This window comes from Salvia splendens, chromosome 20 (genome assembly GCF_004379255.2).
Source record: "Salvia splendens isolate huo1 chromosome 20, SspV2, whole genome shotgun sequence".
Taxonomy (NCBI): domain Eukaryota; kingdom Viridiplantae; phylum Streptophyta; class Magnoliopsida; order Lamiales; family Lamiaceae; genus Salvia; species Salvia splendens.
In genome coordinates this window covers 23,573,180-23,596,268 of record NC_056051.1, presented here as the reverse complement: position 1 = coordinate 23,596,268, position 23,089 = coordinate 23,573,180, and the positions used below count along the sequence as shown (strand labels likewise).

Here is a 23,089-nt window from a genome sequence, read left to right as displayed (position 1 = left end):
GTGTTTAAATGTGTGTGTGTGTGTGTGTGTGTGTGTTGGGAGATATAATTCAACAAAAATGTATATAAAGCTTAACTTTAGTTCCCTTTTCCACACTCAACATAACATGATACTAACAATACACATACAAATATAGGATCAAGGGTTTGTGTGTGTTTGAGTTTATATATGTGAATGTGTTTTTCTTTGTGATTCCCACTAAAAAAACAATAAATATCTCAACCAAGAAGTTGGCTTAGGTTTCTTGGTGTTTTCAAACAAAAACAGAGTGAAAACACACACTAGTTGGGTTGGGGGCATGTGTGGTATAAAAAGGAGGTGTGAAATGAAAAGGAGTCACTCACTTGGTTCCTAGTTGGTGTTTTTTGTGGGTGAGAGAGAATAAAGCTTTTTTAAGCTTAAAAAGATATATGGCATTTTTGCTTTTAAAAGGTTGGCTTTTGAGGGAGTAAAAGTAAGAATTATAAAGTGGGAGGAATAGAGTACACCACTACCTACTCAAAATCAAATTAGAGTTTTATTAAATAAAAAAAATCTAATTATGTGACATGGTTCTTTTTTGTTGTTGTTATTTCTTTCTTTATGGAATTATATGTACTTATTTAATTTTTCTTGTGTTCTTGATTGTGGGATTTAGATTCTGCACTAATTTTGAAGTTGGGAAGATAAGGTTTTTAGTCAAGATTCTCCATTTCGACATTCGATTGAAAAAATCTTTTTGATGCTCTACCAACAATATTAATGGATATATGTTCTTGTATGACATATTGCTACAAGCATTGATAGTACTTGGGAATATATAATGACAATATATTCCTGATGATGGAGTGAGTCTTAATTTATAAGACACGTTTTCCTCTCATCAGTAAGTTCGGGGTCAGAATCATCGTGAAGGTACATAAAGAATCGTTATTAATCGTGTAAAAGAAAACCTAATATATAGTTCAATAGTAAATAAATAAATTAGATGATAAGAATTTGCTTATTTCTTCTATATTGAGATATTTTGTTCCTACCAAAATTTTTTTTTACGACGAAAATGATATATTGTATGGTATCTAAGAAATTTCCTTTATCATGGGGGCACATAGTTTTTTCTTTTGATTATGATGGCAAAATTAGATTTATAATCAATTGAGACAACTCATTGAAGATTTTTTTTATATTGAATTAAGACGTGTTTTAATGGAACATATGCTACTACTATAAAGTTATGAACAATATTGACATACATGACTATCGTGTTATTAGTTTAGTATCATGCTAAATTGGATAATTATAATATTGGTCTATTTCCACTTAGCATAGTACAACTTTGGTGTGCCTATTCACGTGTTTCTAAAATACTTATTAATTCTAATTTCTCGTGCCAAAAAATATTAATATACGTGTTAGAATTTGACGATACAAAGATGATTATTCAAATACAAGGTGGACACGGAAAATAAATCAGAAGAAGTTTCTGATACATTAAAATTACGGTAAATTATTTTATGTTTCTTAACTTTCCAGAAAGCCTTTTTAATATAACACGTAAGACGAATTTGAAATTTGGTACTCCTAGTTCAAACATAAATGATAAGTCTCCTCGTGGGAATAATTAATTTATTTAATTTCAACAACTAAGTTCTCGAGTGCTAACTTTGTCAATTTTGTGGCGACGCCCTTTTGAGCATCCCCAACCACATCCTAAATTCAGGTCTCAAGTCCCCTCCACGTCATCATTCTCTTAAACTTGAATCTCAGGCCACAACTCCTCTAACCCCTTCAGACCCCAACCCGGGCTACAACTATTAAATTGCACTAAACACCCTGCACGGGCGGGTCGGTGACTGTGTAGCTACTGCTGGTACTGGAGAGCGGATCGTCGCTCCACAAAGTGACATTTTCTCTCTCGTCCTCAACGATCATGTTATGCATTATGATACATGCATACATGATGTCGGCGATCAGTGGACGGTGCCAACCACGAGCCGCTCCCTTCATCATAGCCCACCGTGCTGGGAGGACTTCGAATGCACGCTCCACATCTTTCCGAGCTGCCTCTTGCTTTTGGGCAAACAATGTCCTCCTATCCGTTGTCGGACATGTGATGGTCTTCACGAACACGGTCCATCGGGCGTAGATCCCATCTGCCAGATAGTACCACATATTGTACTGACGGTTGTTGGCCATGAACTCTACGTTCGACGCTAGCCCGACACACAAGTCGTTGAACAATGGAGACTCGTTCAACACATTGAGGTCGTTGTTCGACCCAACGACACCAAAGTAGGCATGCCAGATCCACAATCGTTGGTCGGCAACGGCCTCCAACACAATGTGTGCCCTTGTGCCCGCTAGTGTATTGTCCTCTCCAAGCCATTGGACAATTCTTCCACTGCCAGTGCGTACAGTCGATGCTGCCCAGCATCCCCGGGAAACCGTGGGTCTGCTCGTGCATGTTCACCAACTTGCGAACATCGTCGGTCGTTGGATTTCTCAAGTATGTATCCTTGAATGCTTCGACCACTGCCCGGCAGAATCTAGCTAGACAATCGCGTCCAGTTTGTTCGGTCACATGGAGATACTCATCAAACATATCTGAAGTCGTTCCGTAAGCGAGTTGGCATAGGGCGGATGTGCATTTCTGCAAAGTCGATATACTTTGCCGCCCTACAGCATCAACGCTTTGCATGAAATACGAATCGCGAGCAACAACTGCATTGACGATTCCCAGGAACAGAGGCCTCCTCATCCGGAACCGACGGCGGAACATCTTATCACTCCATCAAGGATCTCTAGAGAAATAATCCGTGAAAAGTCGCAAACCAGCTTGTTCACGGTCTCGGTGGATATACATCCGAGTACGTGGTACCCGGACGTGTTGTTCGTTCCACGCTTGAATAGCAGCTTGGTAGCGTTCCACCTCGTTGTTGATTTCTTCTTGGATTGCGGGCATCGCCGTCTTTAACATTCGGGCCATTTGAGCTTCGATTGCTCGTTGACGTTCACGACGAGGAGGCATTTTTCGAATTTTATAGTGTGAGAGGGAGGGAAATTAAGTTGAATAAAAATGAAAATGGATGGAGGGGTATTTATAGATAAATTTTCGAATTACAAAAAAAATTAAAGTTCCGGCCCGGTCCGGCCCGAACCCTATATAACGCCGGACCGGACCGCATCGCGTCACGTCCAGTCTCGCTTAACCATGTGTCGGGCGGACACCGGGAGCGGCCTCGGGATACAACTGCGGCACCGGGACCGTCCTAGGCCGCAAATCTCCTCCGTTTAACGCATGGCCCGGGCCGAGACTCGCTCATTGCGTCCCATCCCCAAGCCTTGGGGATGCTCTTATTTGAAAATAAATTACTGATTAATAACTCCTACACTTCGAGCTACTAAAACATCGATTAGACTATATATAAATACTTCTTGATTATTAAGTGTACTAATTAAGTTGTTGAGACGAAAACTTCATATCTATATGTATTACTCCCTATTTAACTGATAAAAATAAATGCTTCTTCCGTCTACGAAAACAGATCACATTTGCCATTTTTGATTGTCCAAAAAAATAGAGCACATTTAAAAAAGAAAAGTTTTCAACCAATTCTCTCTTACTTTTTTTCTCTTCCCTCTTACTAATAATATGAACCCACACTCCACTAACACTACTTCTCTCTTACTTTTTTCTCTTCCCTCTTATTAATAATATGTACCCCACATTCCACTAACACTACTTCTCTCTTACTTTTTTTTCCTTCTTTTTTACTTTACTAATTCTATATTAAAACTCATGTCATTCACAATATGTCTTATTTTTTGTGAACGGAGGGAGGAGGGAGTAATATATGTTTCCGTGACCCCGCGACATACGGATTCAACATCAATCTCTCGACTCTTAGTGCTAGGACTATTCTTTGTGGAAAATAGGAAAAATCGTGGTCACACCATTGCGATTAATAAGTTGATGTTAATTTTTTTTATTTATAAGAATTTTTTATATTTTATGTCTAATCATTGTACTACAAAAGTCTTTAAATTTGTTATGGTACTAGTATAAAAAAAATTGCCAACCAAAAAAATAGTCTTAGTGTAATGATATGCACGTGTAATTTATAATCATAGTCGTCAGCAACGTCATGCAAGTTTTTTCACCAAACTAAAATTTCATCATTTTGACCATAAAAACTAAAATAAAAACAAAATTTAACTCTAAAGCTGATCCAGTTAGAACCTTTTTTTTCTTCTTCTCTCCGAATGATATTATTATTGTGAGCATTTTGGTCTACGATGTAATAATGTCAATTATGTGCACTTGAGAACTAACCAATAGTTAAGAGAACTTTTGTGGCCAAAAAAGTGAAAGAAAAATTTTATAGAATTGAACCATTACATGTGGGTTTTTTCGATTTTTTTTCCTTCATTTATATATTACTATAAGTTGGCATAATTTATTGCAAAATATGTTTCGAATGTGGTATTTCAGTGTATCACGTGTAACAATGTCATCTTTACACAAAAGGTATAATGCTATATATGTAAAGAAATATTGACTAATTGTTTGGTATAATGAGGATATGTCTCATAGTGGTATTTAATTTTGAAAAACTGTAGCAATTTTTATTTTTCAAAGACGAATCAGATCATCGACCGAGACCATCTTCTTTTATTGTATTTGTAGGTGTCAAACAAAATCTGATAGTTGCGATCAATTGAATATTTGTCTGTGTTTAACCAAAGAATCGAAATCACGATTTTTAATCTGTCTTGGAACATCGCTCATAAAAGTAGATAAAATTATGGAGATTTATATATGTCATGACGTGATCAATTTAGGACATTCGGAACGAGACAACATTCCAAAAGTTTAAATCAATTAAGAGATGGAAACAAATGACATTAATCTTGACATGGATTAGAGGATGATGTCGGAACTTCACATTCTCGTTAAGTGAAATGATTGAGAAATTTAATACTATAAAAAAATTAAATTGTAAATAGACAAAAGTAGGTATACGACAAAACATGACATGTACTTAGGTGACGTTCGGTTGTCATGACTAATATCATGAGGCTATCCATCTAGTATTAAGTTGTAGGATTATTTTAGTTGGAGGGGAGACTATGACTAATTATCATAAGACTATCTATCTAGAATTAAGTTGAAGGGTTCAATCTTATGAACCAAACATGATGCATATTTAATCATGAGATTTAATCTTGGCCACCGAACGCCTATTAGTATACTAGTATTCCTGGATTGTCAAACTCCTATTACGCTATTAAAATTTAATGTGTGTGATATGGACATTTATACTTTATTTTAAATTACGCACTCCTACATAGGAAAAGAATCAAGTTAGAGCATCTCCAGTGGGCGGACATCCCACTAGGACATCCACTAGGACATCCCAAAACACCTCCTGCCACGTCACTAGGACATCCCATTCCACTGCCACATCACTAGGACATCCCCTGCCACATCACTAGGACATCCCAAAAAAACATACATTCACAAATAAAACAATTTACGTTTACGGAAATAAAATTTGACCGAGAATACGAACGGGAAAAATTAACTACTTCATCGGGAAAACATACATGATTCGAATAAAAAAAAATTACATACTAATAAAAAAAAATTCATTCATTATCACGTCCACCCCTCCGAGTCCAAACCTCTTCGATGATATCCTGCTGAAGTCGAATATGGGCATCTGTTTGCCGCATGTCGGCAAATGCACGCAGCCGCTCGACCTCTCCATGAGGTACCCCCATATTCACATTCGCGGTGGCCATCCCGTGACTTGGACCTGCACCCGTAGCATCTTCGTTGGTCCACTGAGTCAGTTCCATGAGGTACTCGTCGAACATGTCGGCCGCGCCTCCATACGCCAGATGTCTGATTGCGACAGTGCACTTCTGCAACGGCGTGAGTCCGGGTTTGCCGGCTGCATCCTCTCTGATCCTAAAATACAGGTATCTTCTCTCTAAAGCACCCACGATGTGCAGAAACAACGGACGATGCATCCTAAAGCGTCGCCGGAATAAGGCTTCCCCAAAACGCGGTTGCGGAGCGAAGTAGTCCGCATACAACCGAATATGTGCAGCGATGTGGTCACGGGGTACTTGAGTTCGACGATGGATCGGCCGAGGTACCGCCGCCTGCTGCCGCCGCTGCAACCTCTGTTGTAGCAGCCTCTCTATCGCACCTTCAACAGCGACCTCCAACTCATTCTCGCTATCACTTTCACTAGACATTCTAGATATACTTGAAATTAGAGATGTAGAGAGAGAAACTTGTTAACACAAGTGGTGCGAATGAAATAAAATTCAACGAGCCGTATATATAGAGTTTAAAAAAAAAATTAAAAAACGGGACGTCCGACCGGACGTCCGACTGGACGCCACAATGGCGGACGTCCGCCCGCCCGTCGCCGGGACGTCCGAGGACACCCGACGTCCTCACGGGACGTCCGTATCCGACCCTAAACGCCACAATGGCGGACGTCCCGGTCGCCCGTCGCGACGTCCGACCGGATGTCCGACCGGACGTCCGCCATTGGAGATGCTCTTAGACATAAGTTTAAATGAAGTAGTTGAAAATTTAATGTGTGATATAGACGTTTATAATTTATCTAAAATATTTTATTTATAAAAATAACTTCGTCCCTAAAAATTTGTCACCTATTTTCTTTTTCGTTCGTCCCTAAAAATTTGTCACATTTCACTTTTTCCATTTTTGGTAGTAGACCATATATTCCACTAACTCATTCATACTCACATTTTATTATAAAATTAATATATAAAAGTAAGACTCATATGTCACTAACTTTTTCAATCCATTTTCTATTATATTTTTTAAATCTCGTGCCAAATCAAATGGTGACGAATTATTAGGGACGGAGAGAGTACTTTCTACGCACTTTTAAAATGTAATCCATTAATAAAATGCCAAAGAAAACCCAAAAAAAATGTACACCATTAAATGTGTATATATACATTTTCTACAAAAATTCTACAGACAAACAGCACAGGCAAGGTCAAAAGCCACCCTCTCCCACCAATCAATGCACCCCACAAAGTTACAAAACACACCAGCAGAGGTCAGCTCAGTTTCTCTCCATAGTCTCATTTCAACTCCTCTCTTTACTCTCTCAGAGGTCACCACCAACAACACTGCCTCTCACTGCCCACTTATATATTAATCCTACTAGGATTTTCTCTGATATAGAAGAAGACACTCATCTCTCTCTTTTACCAGTCTTATCCTTCTACTTTTCTTCTTCAAACAAAATGGGGGGCTCATGCTTAAGCTGATTTTGTGATTTTTAACCTGTTTTGATAGAATCCCATTTCAAGAACCGAGCTTTTCCTTGGATTTGGTTGGAAAAAAGGGGTTCTTGTTTTCCCTATCTGAAAAAGAAAGGATTTTTAGCTTTTTGGTGTGGCAAAGTGAAAGAAATTGAAATGGGGAGTAAATGGAGGAAATTGAAGCTCGCTTTTGGGCTGAATCTGTGTGTGTACAGTCCCAGAAATCATGTGGCCGACAATGATGACTCGCCGCCGCCGTCACAGCGGCGCTCCGACGCCGCCCTTCTTTCTCCGCCGGGTGACTGGACATCTGCTCCCACCACTCCCTCTTCCAATAGGCTCAGATTCTCCAAGAGTTTGAGTAGATCTTCTTCCAAGGTTTCTCCTCTTTTCCCTTCCCCCCTTTTACCTATTTCTTTGCTTTGATTATACTTCCTTTTATGTAATCCTATTTTTCCCTGAGCTTATTCATTATGAAATTGCTGCTATTTCTTGGATTATAGTAATATTCAGTTTTGTGATTTGTCTTTTAGCTGATAAAGGTTGAAATTTGTGAGGTTTTCAGCATTTGGGGTTTTAGCTATAGATGTCTAGTTTCTGCCAAAATGGTTGAATTTGATTATTAATTGGTTGTGGTTGGTAATATTAATGCACAATGATGTTTGTTTAGCATATGTGATGCATTTAATACTATGATTGGAGCTTGTTGTCTTGATCTCTCTGCTCATTTCCCCTATGATTTCACTCTGCATTATCTTAGATGGTTATGTGAACTTGGCAGTTAAAATCATGTTTCCTTACTGGTTTCTTGTCTTGATTTGCAGAAGACTTGCTCCATATGTTTGGCGACGATGAGGCGTGGAGACGGGCAGGCGATTTTCACAGCCGAGTGCTCCCACTCCTTCCATTTCCATTGCATTGCTTCAAATGTTAAACATGGCAACCAAATCTGCCCTGTTTGCAGAGCAAAATGGAAAGAGATTCCTCTGCAAGGCCCAACCTTGGAGCCTCCAAAGGGTAGAGCAAGAACAAATTCAGTAGATTGGCACCACAACAATGACTTCATGACCGTGATCCGTCGTCCACCCCCTGCTCGGTCGAACTCCTCGCGTAATGCTGCCCCATTATTTCAGGCTCCCGATCCAGCAGTCTTCAATGATGACGAGTCCCTGGATCACGAGATAGACTCTACCAAGAAGAGCTTATCCGTCGTCTCTGGTGGTGATGATGATCAGAGGAAAGTTACTGTCTTGACATACACCGAGGTTCCATCTGTTGCAAAGTCGAGCGTGTCAGACAGTTTCACCGTCTTGCTCCACCTGAAAGCTCCGCTCTCCAATTCTTGGTACAATGCTGCCAGGAACACCAAAATCACGCAGACTCCTCGTGCTCCTGTGGATCTCGTCACTGTCCTTGACATCAGCGGGAGCATGGCGGGGACTAAGCTTGCGCTGCTTAAACGAGCTATGGGGTTCGTTATACAGAATCTTGGCCCCAATGATAGGCTGGCTGTCATAGCCTTCTCATCAACAGCGCGTCGCCTTTTCCCCCTCCGGAGAATGTCTGAATCCGGGCGCCAGCAGGCTCTGCAAGCTGTTAACTCTCTGGTTGCCAATGGAGGAACCAACATTGCTGAGGGGTTGAGAAAGGGGGCGAAAATAATGGAAGACCGGCACGAAAGCAACCCTGTTGCCAGTATAATCCTGTTGTCGGATGGACAGGATACATATACAGTCAACAGCAACGCGGGCAGCCAGAACTACCAGCTGCTGCTTCCATTGTCCATTTGTCCAGATGAAGCCTCAGGTTTCAAGATTCCGGTTCATGCATTCGGCTTTGGTGCTGATCATGATGCATCGTTGATGCACTCGATCTCGGAGATCTCGGGAGGAACCTTTTCTTTCATCGAGACCGAGAGCGTGATTCAGGATGCATTTGCTCAGTGCATCGGTGGCCTTCTGAGCATCGTGGTGAAGGCTCTGAGCGTTAAAATCGAGTGTGTTCATCCGAGTGTTCGTCTTGGCTCACTGAAAGCTGGAAGTTACCGCAACCGGATCTTGTCCAATCAACGGATAGGAACTATCGACGTTGGAGATCTGTATGCAGATGAGGAGAGGGACTTCCTGCTCTCCGTCAACGTTCCTTCCGAGACATCAAGAAACGAGACATCGCTGTTGAAGGTGACGTCCGTCTACAACGACCCCTTGACAAAAGAATCAGTATCCCTAGAAGCCAAGGAGGTCAGAATCGAGAGGACCGACCTGGCTAGACGAGAAGACGTCTCAATTGAAGTCGACAGACAACACAACAGGATCCGAGCAGCGGAGGCCATGGCACAAGCTCGAACTGCAGCTGAGAACAGAGACCTTGCCGGTGCTGTCTCCATACTGGAGAACGTGCGCAAGGCTCTATCAACAACCGTATCAGCTAAGTCACGCGACAGGCTCTGTGTATCACTCGACGCTGATCTCAAGGAAATGCAAGAGAGGATGGCGAGCAGGCACGTCTATGAAGCATCGGGGCGGGCCTATATTCTCTCCGGACTAAGCTCACACTCATGGCAGAGAGCGACAGCCAGGGGCGATTCGATGGATGGTTCAAGCCTCGTGCAAGCATACCAGACACCTTCGATGGTCGAGATGGTGACACATTCACAGGCCACGTTGCTGGCTACCCCCTCGGCTCAGAGGCTACTCCGGCCATCGTGGTCGTTTGCTTCACAACCGAAGCCAAGATAGGATAACAACTGGTGTTTCTTAGTCTATTTGATTGTTGGGGGTGGTGTAGATAAAGGTATATGGTTTATTAGCTTTGTATTGTTGAGATATGAACTATCCACTTTAAATATAAGAATCTGCAATGTTATTCTGTTTATATATGTTCTGATTTCTATGAAGAAACAAGAAAAGAAACATGAAAAATTCAATCTTGATTTGTAGGAGACTTGTCGGCAGCATCAGCCTTGAGATCAAAAGACTTAGTTCTAACCTTCAAACCAAACCTCTTGTAGAAGTTGATCCATCTCCCCTTTGTCACCTTCCTTATCTCGTGTTTGATGCTATCACACTTCTTCTCGAGGCCGGACACCCGCGCCCTCACCTCGTTCAATGTAAGTCCCACATCTAACCCTCCCACAGAGTTCACTGCTGAGGGGCGCTCGTTGCTCCCTCCTCCGAGTGTGTCTGAGACCACGAACCACCCGGCCATGTAGGACCGCAGTCGGAGCTGCTCAAAGAATAGGACCTGCATCGTCACCCTCAACGGAAGCATCTCGTTCTGAGCTGCATTCGTGCTTGCCTCGATCGATAGCTTCTGGCAGTTCATCAGCCTACACACCAGCTCTCTCTCCTGCTCTGTTAACCATGGATGTGCCTGCACCAATTGTTCAACATCATTTCAAGAAGAAAAAAACACAATAACAAGAGCATAGATACCTTTAAGTAGATATCGATGGCGCGATAGATCCCGTCATCCAATGACCTGGCATAGTCCGGGAGCGAAGCTGCAAGGAGCACGAAATCGTCCAACTTCAAGTTAGCATCATTTGCAACCTCGGCTAGGTATCCGTCCAACAGATTTGAAACGACACTCATGACCGGGGGCAAGTCGAACCCTTCCACTGACTGCTCCTCGCCCCCCTCGTACTCCTCGTCCCCGACCGTATCCAAGAAGTGATCAACAATCCTCTGCACACACTCGACATCGTAGATGGTCTCCTCCAAGGGGACAGTATTCGGGATCAGAAGGTCGTGCAACGACGCCTGATCCAACTGCGCCCCAACCCGTCTCTCCAGCATCTCCCTGCACCCCGGGCTAGCATCCAACATCATAGCAATCTCGAGAAGCTGTAGCATGAATCCGGCTGGCAAAGCCCCCTTCTGGCTAGGGATCATCTCGGCGATCTCCTCCACCAGAGTCCCCTGCTCCTCCTCGGACAACGAATGCGTCAATTCATGCTCCCTTTCGCAGAAGCTGCCTGACCTCGACCTCCCACGCAAAGGGAGGTGCCTCTTTGCGTAAACCATGAGAGCGCCGCCTATCTTAGTTGGCGCCATCCCTTTGCTAGAGACGGCGCCTATCAACATTTTGAAAATAGGGAGGCTGAGCACGGCCACGCCATCGTGCCACCAGTCCCTAACAGGGGAGCAAGGCTCGGAGGCAGCAGAGTATGTCCCATTCGACACGGGACTTTGGTGGGCGCGGTGGGGCCAGCAGCCCCCCCTATCGTCCTCCTCACAGGCCTTGGCCGCGAGAGAGTCGATGCAGCTTGTGATAATGCCGAGCTCCTCTGAATAGGGGAGGGCAGCATCGCAGGTCTCGAGGGCTTGCACGGTGCACTCCCAATTATTGAGGACTTGCTCGAGGAAGGCGGCCGTCTGAGAGACGAGGTTGCCCTGGCCGTAATCCTCGGTCATCTGGAGGTGCTCGGCCGCGCATCTGAGGCTCACGACGTTGGTTGCAGTGAGCTCGAACTTGACATCGTAGCAGAACTTGGCTACGAGGAGGAAGGAGCTGGCTCCACCGGGTAGATCGTGGAGAGACACTAAGTCGTCGGCTTGATCATGGATGATTCTTTCAAGAAATTTGCTCTTTGATAGAAGAGGAAACTGCAATAAAACAGTTGATTCATTAAGCAAAAATACAAAAAGATGATCACATAAAAGAGAGTGAGACCTTGTGGAGATGGAAGGACGTCTCTCCGACTTCGACACGAACATCGCTAGGAAGGCCAGTGGTGCAGATCCTGAAGAGACAAGCCTCAACATCTCATCAATCATTATGATCATCAAGAGCTTCACACATTGTAATTTTTTCATAAAATGACATGTTTCTTGCTAAGGGTAGAGCTGATTTGAATCCCTAAATTCCTACTTCACCACTCTATCTTAGTGGCTGTCTGCCTCGTCACTCTATCTTACTTTATTTCTCCGTATATATCTCTTACACATCTTATTGCCCATGGCGCAATTGCCCTAACGATTTTTTCACTCATATACTAATTCTATGTCTCTCATTACCCATCTCTCTCGCAATAATTTTTGTTATTGAAAAACAATTTATCAAGAACATAATATCAGATTAATGAATACATGGCAAGATTGAATTCTGGATATGAAATAGCTCAAAACAAAATTGAATCACATTAAAAACATTTTTTAAGAAAATTAAACCATCGGATGATAAATGAGAGATGAGAAAAGGGACTGACCAACTTTGGCCTTCCAAGTGAAACACATCTGATTTGGAACCCAACTTCATGCATGCCATTTTTAACCATTGTTCATCACGAAGCCATACATAAACTGCAATTTACATTTTCCACGAAATATACGGAAGAAACTTTCAGAATATGTCATTTTTATTGATTTTTTTTTAAAAAAATGGAAAGGGATCTCGCATTTTATTTTATTATTTTTCTCTTTACTTTTGACGCTTTTCCGTTGTTAAGTTGGCATGTAAAATTATACAAATGTCGAATTGTGGCGTGCAAAAAAAATCAAGTTTTTTAAGTTAGTGTGTCAAATAAGAATTTTATCCAAAAGTTTAGTAATTTACATGCATGCTATTGTTAATGACACGTGTCTGTCATAACTCCTACGATCTTAATAGCATCCACAGAAGCATCCACAATAATCAAAATTCACAAATTCACAAATATGCAATTTTACGGAATTAAAATTTCGACACGAATACGGGAAAAATGCAACTATTTTATTTCCAAAAAAAAAGCATACATATTTAAATAAAAAAATACAAAGTTCACAAAAATAAAACCATCTCAAACCAAAAAACGATTCAAACAAAGTACATGTTATGCCTTGAATCTATTTAGTTTGCCGCTAGCCGAACGGGGATCAGTGAGTCGGGGGTCAAGGGGGGCTACCCGGCCCGACGGTATGATATGTTTTTGTTTTAGGCCTTCATTTTCGATAATAATACATGTGTTAGAGTTTTTAAAAAATCGTATATATAGAGTTTGCAACGAGCCGTATATATAGAGTTTAATATATATATATATATATCAAAAAATGGGACGTCCGTCGTCACGCCGCAATAGCGGACGTCGGGGCGGACGTCCGCTGAAATCGACGGACGACGTCTCGTCCGTCAGGGACGTCCGCGTCCGCCTCATTTGATGCAATAGCGGACGTCCGTTGGGCGGACATCCGCTATTGCGGATGCTCTAATTGTTTACATTAGAAACATGTTATTTTCTTATGTACTTTGTAATCTGATTTTATTAGCAAAATTATACTAAGAGACTGAAAGTTCAGTAACTACAACACATATTTATTCACTCTTATTTGAGTGTTAACCTTAGTGATAATTCAATGCATGTGAAACTATGATATAAGCATCAAGTGTCGAAGTAGTTATTTTAGTAGTGGAGATTAGTCTCACAGCATGTTCCATTATCTTAAGTAGTGTAGTAGTGGTTAGTTAATTAGTCGCCTATATATTATGTAAGCTCTTTGATGAAGCATATCATCAAGCAAATTGAAGAACATTCTATCTTTGAGTTTTAGTTATTATTTTGTATGCTCAATTGCCACTTTTAATTTGTGGAGTGTCAGTCTACTCAAAAGACTCTTCATTCATAACAAACTATAAATTGATATGAATGGCCAAACAAATTAATCAGATTATCCCAACTCAAATAACCATATTCCAAAAAGCATACAATCTAATAAAATTAACCTGCAAATTGCCTAAGCCTTATTAAAATGGCTTATATACGAGTATTTATTTAATTTTCAAACTTCTTTATATTTTAATTTTTTTGAAAGAGTTAGGTAAAGGTTATTTTATAAGTGGAAATATATATAATTAAAAAATGAAGAAATCACGCGCATTGAGGAGCTTAATTCTATGGTCGCAATCAGCAATATGCGACAGACTAATAAATATTTCTACGCATTAAGTTGAATTATGCATAAGAGTTAAAAATATAAAATTTATTCCCTGATTTAAGGGGAGAGGTTGACATTTTGAAGTTATAATTTAGATTTTCAAATTAGAGCAAAAACAATGGCTTCTCTATGTTATTAATAATTTTTTATAAGTGGGACAATGAAGTTTGTGTTATTATCCTAGTGAAATACTCCCTCTATCCCACTAAAAATTATTCACTTTCCTTTTTGATTTGTCTCATTCAAGATGACTCATTACTATACATGGAAACATATTTATCTTTACTTTATTTTTTCTCTCTTACTTTATTCTCTCCACCTAACACACAAAATAAAACTGCATAGAACTCTGTGCCGCCCAATAAATTGGTCATCTTCCTTGGACGGAAATAGTATTTAAAAAGAGAGAGATATCAAATTAAATTTGACACAAAGCTCCACATAATGACATAAAACAAACCGTGATGAGGCCGCGAATTTTTTATGGTGATGAATGCAGGAAGATGCAGATCACGACACAGAGATTTTACGTGGTTCGATTTACTGAGGTAAATCTACGTCCACGGGAAGAAATGAGGGCAGAGTTGTATTGCTTGATCTGTTTTCTTACAGCTTACAATACAGACTTGCTATTTTGTATTTGATCTCTAGAAAGCGAGAGAGTCTAACCCTATCTATCTGATCTAGGTTCTATTTATACAAAGGACCAAGATCGTGGCATGCAGCCATTTACTAGGTAGTGGATGTCGTGGAGATCGTGGCGATCTTGCATGGGTCCACTATCCTGCATGAGTTAATGACTGCTTGACACCACTAAATAGATCGTGGGTGTAGTGGAGGTGGAAATCCTGCATGAGTCCACTATCTCCTAGTTCGGTCGAATACTGAGACCGAACTGCTGAATTATTGCCGAGCAGCTTTTGCCGATCTGAGAGTAGAGCTTGATGCCGACCTGAGAGCAGAGTTTGATTGGTTGGCTTTTACCGAGCTGTAGGCTGGGGCCGAACTCTTTGGTTGTGCCGAACTGAACTCTTTAGTCATGCCGGGCTGATACTCTTTAGTCATGCCGAACTGATACTCTTTCTTGGGCTTTAGGCTGATGGGCTTTACTGCTGTTGGGCTTGTTTAGTACGTACTCCATCACTACCCCCCCCCGGAAAGCGAAGTGAATCACTTCGGCATTCTGGATAAAGGTACGGGGTAAGTTGATGTTTGTCCTCGGTCTGATGAAGTGAACTCTTCTTTGACCGGACTTGGTTTGCGTCCTAATTTGGCGAGTTTTATCGCTCGGATCGAACTTTCCGTTGTCCTAATTTGGGGATCGGACTTTCCCTTGTCCTAATTCGGCGAGTTTTATCGCGTGGATCGGACTTTCCCTTGTCCTAATTCAGGCAAGTTTTATCGCGAGAATCGGACTTTCGTTGCAGTTCGTTTCAGACGAAGTGCTTGATTTTTAAGCCGAATTGTGGTCTTGTATCCTCTTTAGAAGCTTGGACTCACAATCGTTGGCTTATTGCAGCTCGTTTCAGACGAACTGCTTGTTTAAGCTGAATTGTGGTCTTGTATCTTCTGTAGAAGCTTTGACTCACAATCGTTGGCTTATTGCAGCTCGTTTCAGACGAACTGCTTGTTTAAGCTGAATTGTGGTCTTGTATCTTCTGTAGAAGCTTTGACTCACAATCGTTGGCTTGTATATGTTCTAAGAAGGGGATCAGCCTTCGAAGAACAAGATACCTCAGTAACATTTGTAAGAGACGACACGCACAGAGACAGACAAAACACACAGACAAAACGCACAGAGACAAATAAAGACCAAGTAAACCAAATAAAGCACATTGACTGAACAGGACTCAAGACTGACTGACCGGACTGTCTCTTACAAATGGAACTTTTTGAGGTTGGAAATGTGCCATGTTCGGGGTACCTGTTCTCCTGACATGTGAGCCAATTTGTAAGACCCTTTGCCGAGGACTTCTGACACCCGATACGGACCTTCCCATGTGGGTTCGAGCTTGCCCAGCTTTTCTGCTCGGCTTACTTCGTTGTTTCTCAAGACGAGATCTCCCACTTGAAATTGCAGCTTCTTCACCCTTTGGTTGTAATACCGGGCTACTTGCTCCTTGTACTTGGCTGCTTTTATGTATGCCAATTCTCTTCTTTCTTCGGCAAGATCTAGCTCGGCTCTCAGTCCGTCGTCATTCATTTCTGAGGAGAAATTTAGAGTTCGGGGACTGGGTACGCCGATCTCCACCGGAATTACGGCTTCAGTGCCGTACACCAGACTGTACGGAGTTTCACCGTTGGAGGTTGTGGGTGTAGTTCGGTAGGACCATAGGACTTGAGGGAGATTTTCTACCCATTGTCCTTTGGCTTGTTCTAACCGAGCTTTTAACCCTTTCACCAGGATATGATTTGTTACCTCCGTTTGTCCGTTTGCTTGTGGATGAGAGACCGAAGTGAACCGCTGTTGAATATTCAGCTCTTGGCACCAATTCTTGAACGTCTTGTCGGTGAATTGAGTCCCGTTATCCGAGATGAGGATGTGGGGTATGCCAAATCGGCACACTATGTTCTTCCAGACGAAATCCAATGCCTTCGAGCTCGTTATCGTAGCTAATGGTTCAGCTTCCACCCACTTCGTAAAGTAGTCCACGGCAACGATTAGGAATTTCATTTGCCGAGGAGCTTGAGGAAGTGGTCCCACTATGTCTATGCCCCATTGCATGAAAGGCCAAGGGCTCTGCATAGTGGATAGATCGGTCTGCGGCATCCTTGGGATGTTTGCATGGATTTGGCACTTCGGGCAGGTCGTGACGAGCTGCACTGCTTCTTGTACCAAGGTTGGCCAATAATATCCCCATCTTAGAACTTTTTTGGCTAAAGCTCTAGCTCCGATGTGGCTGCCGCACGATCCTTCATGAACTTCTCTGAGGATGTAGTCCGTCTCTTCTGGTCCTACGCACCGCAATAACGGCTGGAGGTAAGACTTTCTAAAGAGGACTCCTTCATGAAGTTCGTACCGAAGTGCTCGGCACGTGATCTTCCGAGCTTCTCTCTTATCCTCGGGCAATTGTCCTTGATCCAGATACTGCAAGATCGGCGTCATCCAGTTCGGCGAGCTGGATACTGAATGTACCTCAGCTTCATCAATGCTTCGATGCATTAATTCTTCCGCCTTTGAGCTCGGATCTGAGGCCAACTTACTTAAGGTATCTGCTCGGCTATTTTCCGCTCTGGGAATGCGGATTATCCGAAAATAGGAGAAACTTCGGCTGATGCTTTGCGCTTTGTCCAAATACTTCTTCATTCTCTCGTCACGAGCTTCACTTGTACCCAACATGTGATTTACTATGACTTGTGAATCACAATGGACTTTGAGAGATTTGACGAGCAGACTTTGTGCTAACTGGAGTCCGGCCAGGAGGGCTTCGTACTCGGCTTCATTATTAGTAGTGGGGAATAGGAACCGAAGTGAGTAGGTTACCTCGTGTCCGTCGGGAGCGACAAGTAAAATACCAGCTCCACTTCCCATCTTGTTTGAAGCTCCATCTACGAATCCGCTCCAGCAGTCCGGCGGCTCTTCTTTGGATTCCAAGGGCTGTGCTAGTTCGGCATTGGCAGAATTTTTCTGTTCGGCAATGACAGGGATTGCTTGATCGAACTTGGCCTCTGCAAGAAAATCTGCCAAGGCTTGTCCCTTGATGGCTTTTCGAGGTAAGTACTCGATTGAGTGTTCTCCCAGCTCTATGGCCCATTTGGCGATTCTGCCTGATGCTTCTGGCTTGGTCAAAACTTGCCGAAGAGGCAGATCGGTTAAGACGCATACCTTGTGAGCATAGAAGTATGGCCGCAGTCTCCTTGCTGCATTTACTAACGCCAGAGCAATTTTCTCCAGAGGTTGATACCTTGTTTCTGGACCTCTTAATGCTCGGCTTGTAAAGTAGATGGGAAACTGCTTTAGGCCTTCTTCTCGTACAAGCACCGCGCTAATGGTTTGATCGGATGCCGCTAAGTATAAGAAAATTACTTCGGCTTCGGTTGGAGCAGAGAGAATAGGAAGCTCGGCTAGATAACTTTTGAGCTCGTCAAAAGCCTTTTTCTGCTCTATGACTTCAGAGACGATTTAGTCTTCTCGGCAGGGAGAGCATCAATAGTCAGGATTACTCCATCATATTGCGGCTCGTCGTCGTCTTCGGGATCCCGTTGCCTTTTCGGATCCTGAGGAGCGCAGTTCGCACCTCCCTGCTTTTTGTTCCTTTTCGGCTGCTTGCTTTGGTATTTTTTTAACGTCCCTGCTTTCACAAGGGCATCAATACCTGCAGCCAAGTGTCGGCACTCCTCGGTATCGTGACCGTAGTCTTGATGGAAGGAGCAATATTGATCCTGAGGTCGGCGCGCGGCCGATTTCGTCATCCGCCTTGGTTTTTCGAACATATCGGAATGTAGTTCGAAAATTTCCGCTCTTGACTTGTTTAAGGGTACGAACTGAGCGGGCGGCTTCTCAGGATTGAGACGTGGCCCCAATCTGCCTTGTACCGGTGCCCTTTGAATTCTTTCAAAAGGAGTTCGGCGAGGAAGCCTCTGATCGCTATGATCGGGCTTCTTTTCGTCTCCTCTAGATGAGCTGTCTAAAGACCGTTTTCGACGGTCTGCCTCATCGGCACGGGAGAACTGGTCCGCAATGTCCCACATTTCTTGAGCTGTTTGCGGACCGCACTCCACGAGCTTTCTGTAGAGAGCTCCGGGCAGGATTCCATTTTGGAATGCCGAAATGACAAGTAGATCGTTGAGATCATCTACTTGTAGGCATTCCTTGTGGAATCTCGTCATGAAGTCGCTGATCTTTTCGTCGCGACCTTGACGTATAGAAAGCAGCTGAGCCGAAGTGATCCGGGCTTCCGCTTTCTGAAAGAATCTCCTGTGGAAAGCATCCATTAGATCTCGGTAGGATCTAATGCTGCCTTGAGGAAGGCTGTCGAACCACCTTCTGGCGTTCCCGATGAGCAGCTCGGGGAACAGCTTGCACATATGGACCTCATTGAGACCCTGGTTCGCCATATTATACTGATAGCGTCCCAAGAAGTCATGAGGATCCACTAGCCCGTCATAATTCATTGACGGTGTCCGGTAGTTCCGCGGCAAAGGAGTTCGGGTGATATCGTCCGAGAACGGAGTCTTTAATGCTCCGTACATGGCGAACCCGACATCTCTTCGGTACGGAGGAGATGGAGTTCTCCTGTGGTTCCGGTACCGAGGAGGAACAGGAACATGTCGGGGGTGAGGATTCTTTCTCCTGGAAGACACGTCACTACTGCGATAGTGACTTTCATGTCTGGATGAGGAGGGAGAATCCGCCGTTGTCTTCTCCGGCTGTTGGCTCTTCTGCAGGAAGGTTAAGAACTCCTCCTGCTTCTCGGCCAAGAACATCTTGACAGCTTCATTTAAATCAGGCTGCTGGGAAGACTCGGTGCGATGACTCCTGGAGTGGCTTGTGCCTTCTTCGTGAGAACCGGAGGTAGATGTCTCCCGAGGCCGTTTTTCAGACCTGCGAGCTGGACTAGCTTCCTCACGGTTATCACGAACGGTATTGTGGGTGTTATGTGATCTGGTATGCATTTTTTTGGAGTGAAAAAAGGGTCAAAAATTCACTTTATCACAAATTTGGTTCTCTGTTTCCCACAGACGGCGCCAGTGATGAGGCCGCGAATTTTTGATGGTGATGAATGCAGGAAGATGCAGATCACGACACAGAGATTTTACGTGGTTCGATTTACTGAGGTAAATCTACGTCCACGGGAAGAAATGAGGGCAGAGTTGTATTGCTTGATCTGTTTTCTTACAGCTTACAATACAGACTTGCTATTTTGTATTTGATCTCTAGAAAGCGAGAGAGTCTAACCCTATCTATCTGATCTAGGTTCTATTTATACAAAGGACCAAGATCGTGGCATGCAGCCATTTACTAGGTAGTGGATGTCGTGGAGATCGTGGCGATCTTGCATGGGTCCACTATCCTGCATGAGTTAATGACTGCTTGACACCACTAAATAGATCGTGGGTGTAGTGGAGGTGGAAATCCTGCATGAGTCCACTATCTCCTAGTTCGGTCGAATACTGAGACCGAACTGCTGAATTATTGCCGAGCAGCTTTTGCCGATCTGAGAGTAGAGCTTGATGCCGACCTGAGAGCAGAGTTTGATTGGTTGGCTTTTACCGAGCTGTAGGCTGGGGCCGAACTCTTTGGTTGTGCCGAACTGAACTCTTTAGTCATGCCGGGCTGATACTCTTTAGTCATGCCGAACTGATACTCTTTCTTGGGCTTTAGGCTGATGGGCTTTACTGCTGTTGGGCTTGTTTAGTACGTACTCCATCAAACCGAAATGCACACAAGCATGATTTTACCAAGAAATAACGAGTGGTAGTTAGTACGATTCAATTGTGTCAATGAATACTACTCCGTGTTTTATTTAAAAATTAATCTTTAAATAAAATCCTATTTTTTTTGCGGGAAAAGAAGTCTAAGATGCATGAATTTAGTACTGACAAATATTTTAATAAGAGTGGTAGTTAGTACGATTCAATGTTCGTGCTCGTTGATATTGAATGAAAAACATAGGATTGTACTCACACTCAACATGGTTGTTGTAATTTTAATTATAATATTTCTATATTTAAATTCTTTTGAAGCGACTACGATATTCAATCAGTTCAAATTAATTGAGAAAAATACATATACGAGTTTATGATCAGTCCATTTACTAATGATGCACACTTGATTCTGCAACATCGATAACTACCTTTAAAAGCAATTCAGATACTATTTGTTAAGAAAGGAAAGTTTGTAATTAAGATCAATTACCTAAATCACGTAATTGACAAAATAAGTTTCATAGAATAAGATTATTCTTTTCCCTTGTGCAAGACTTACCATGTATATTGTGTTCTAATTCCTATTTAAAGGGAACTATATTCAATGGAATTATCATCCTTTTTCTACAAACTATTTTCTATGTCTTCTTCTGTACCGTTTAACATGGTACCAGAGCAGGACTCAGAAACATATCATCATCATCTCTAACCTCTCTCGACCCTATAGCCAAAATCTGCAGAAAACCACCCAATAAACCATGTCAGAAGACGATAGAACATTGGTCTCATCCCAGTCCGATGAGATTGCTCGGCAAATCGTTGAAATCATGAGCAAAAGTTTTGCCATGATGATGCCACAAACAACAGTCAAACCAGAAGATACAAATAACCCACCAGAACCACCAATAACCTACAAAATCGATACTCAACCTCTCCACATCGGAGGAAACAAATTGAATTGGGAGAATTACTCCACATGGGCCGTACTGATGCAAACGACGATAAGTGGCAGGGGGATGGTTTCTCACATAATTGGAGTGTCGCCTTCCCCGCCACGGACAGATCCAGCCTTCTCGCAATGGCAGCAAGCCGACCATTGCGTGTTTACATGGCTTATACAGAACATCGAACCACGGTTGGTCAACCGGGTTTCGAAGCAACCGACGGCCAAACATATCTGCGATGCGTTGGCCGTCACGTACGGGAGCGGAGGAGACAAACTCCAAGTATATGACCTGTACACGAGAGCAAGTATGGTGAAACAGGGTAGTAACCAATCGTTAGAGGAAACTTGGAGTACCCTACAAGATGATTTGTGGTTATCAATAGATCAAAAACAAACAACTCAGATGAAGTACCCCGAAGGTATCGAGATACACGATCAATATATCCAAGAACTGAGACTTTATCAATTCTTAATTGCAATTAACAATAAGTATGAAACTACCAAGAGGGAGATAGTGAAGATGGAGCCACTTCCCTCTGTGGATCAAGCCTACAACCTGGTCCAGCGTGAGGAAACACGATCTCAAGTGTTATAGCCCGGCAACTCCAACAATGAAGTTACTTCAGACGGTGTAGGCGTTGGACTCGCCGTTCGAGGAAGGCAGAATCAGCACAGCGGCTGGGTGCCTAACGGCTCGCGGGGCGGCGGAACTAGATGGAACCGGTGGAATGACGACGAGGACAAATCTAAACCGGTGTGCTCGTACTGCAAGAGAAAAAAACACACCAAAGAGTCATGTTTCGAGCTAGTCGGCTACCCAAATTGGTGGATAGAAAAACACGGAAAACCGCCGAATGCACCGCCGCATGCTCGCACAACACCATGGAACCGCGGCGGCCACGCTGCCGCTGCCGTCGGAGAACAGGATCGTTCCGGAGATGGAGGACGATTCGCCACCACCGAAGGCAACCGAGAGGTCGCTCAAACTCGGGGCAACGATGGAGGAGGCGCGCACAGAGGTTTTCAGCCGGTGAATCAGACCGGAGCGGCAAATTTTGCCAGCGTGGCTGTGATTGCAAACTGGGCAGAGGCGGAATTGACCAAGAACGAAGAAACGACGCAACAAGGTAAGTTAGGGTTTGGGTTTGGGGAGGTTTTATGTTTGGATCCCCAAATTTTTGAAAAATCCCATATTCTATCCCATAACTTACCAGATTGCATAAAAGACCTCATTTTTTGCAAGTTGACCCTTGTACTTCTTTTTCACCCAAATTGAGCCCTCAATTCCAAAATAACTCCAAAAATACCCAAATTTTGTGTGAAAATCGATTTCAGCCCTTAGAAAACCTTGGAACTGCATGTAAAATATCTAATGATGTTGGGAAAAATGATCGATGGATATTTGATTGTGGTGCTATCGACACAATTACTTATGATGCTTCAGATCTTAAAAATATCCAAAAACCAAGGAAATCTTATATTCAGACTGCTAATGGTGAATTTACAACAGTTGAAGGGGCAGGAACTGTGAAAATATCACCTACCCTGCAGTTATCAAACTGTC

At 42.9% G+C, this 23,089-nt stretch overlaps 2 protein-coding genes across 2 annotated transcripts; one reads left to right on the top strand and one right to left on the bottom strand.

The window, feature by feature from the left end:
• The first annotated feature begins 7,023 nt into the window (after positions 1–7,023).
• Positions 7,024–10,173, top strand: LOC121782517 (E3 ubiquitin-protein ligase WAV3-like). The gene is made up of 2 exons (XM_042180384.1): positions 7,024–7,677; positions 8,124–10,173. The coding sequence occupies exons 1-2, from the start codon at positions 7,456–7,458 to the stop codon at positions 10,035–10,037; spliced, it is 2,136 nt and encodes a 711-aa protein (XP_042036318.1). The 5' UTR covers positions 7,024–7,455; the 3' UTR covers positions 10,038–10,173.
• A 39-nt stretch (positions 10,174–10,212) lies between these two features.
• Positions 10,213–12,567, bottom strand: LOC121781703 (BTB/POZ domain-containing protein At5g03250-like). The gene is made up of 4 exons (XM_042179404.1): positions 12,509–12,567; positions 11,974–12,043; positions 10,734–11,906; positions 10,213–10,671 (listed from the first exon to the last, which is right to left on the bottom strand). The coding sequence occupies exons 1-4, from the start codon at positions 12,565–12,567 to the stop codon at positions 10,222–10,224; spliced, it is 1,752 nt and encodes a 583-aa protein (XP_042035338.1). The 3' UTR covers positions 10,213–10,221.
• Positions 12,568–23,089: the final 10,522 nt, after the last annotated feature.

What these genes read in the sequence shown, in the direction of transcription:
- LOC121782517 (XM_042180384.1), top strand. Translation starts at nt 7,456, where the DNA reads ATGGGGAGTAAATGGAGGAAATTGAAGCTCGCTTTTGGGCTGAATCTG. An exon ending in TGAGTAGATCTTCTTCCAAG is followed by an intron (nt 7,678 to 8,123) that starts GTTTCTCCTCTT and finishes CTTGATTTGCAG; the next exon opens with AAGACTTGCTCCATATGTTT.
- LOC121781703 (XM_042179404.1), bottom strand. Translation starts at nt 12,567, where the DNA reads ATGGCATGCATGAAGTTGGGTTCCAAATCAGATGTGTTTCACTTGGAA. An exon ending in CGTCCTTCCATCTCCACAAG is followed by an intron (nt 11,907 to 11,973) that starts GTCTCACTCTCT and finishes GTTTTATTGCAG; the next exon opens with TTTCCTCTTCTATCAAAGAG. An exon ending in CCATCGATATCTACTTAAAG is followed by an intron (nt 10,672 to 10,733) that starts GTATCTATGCTC and finishes CAATTGGTGCAG; the next exon opens with GCACATCCATGGTTAACAGA.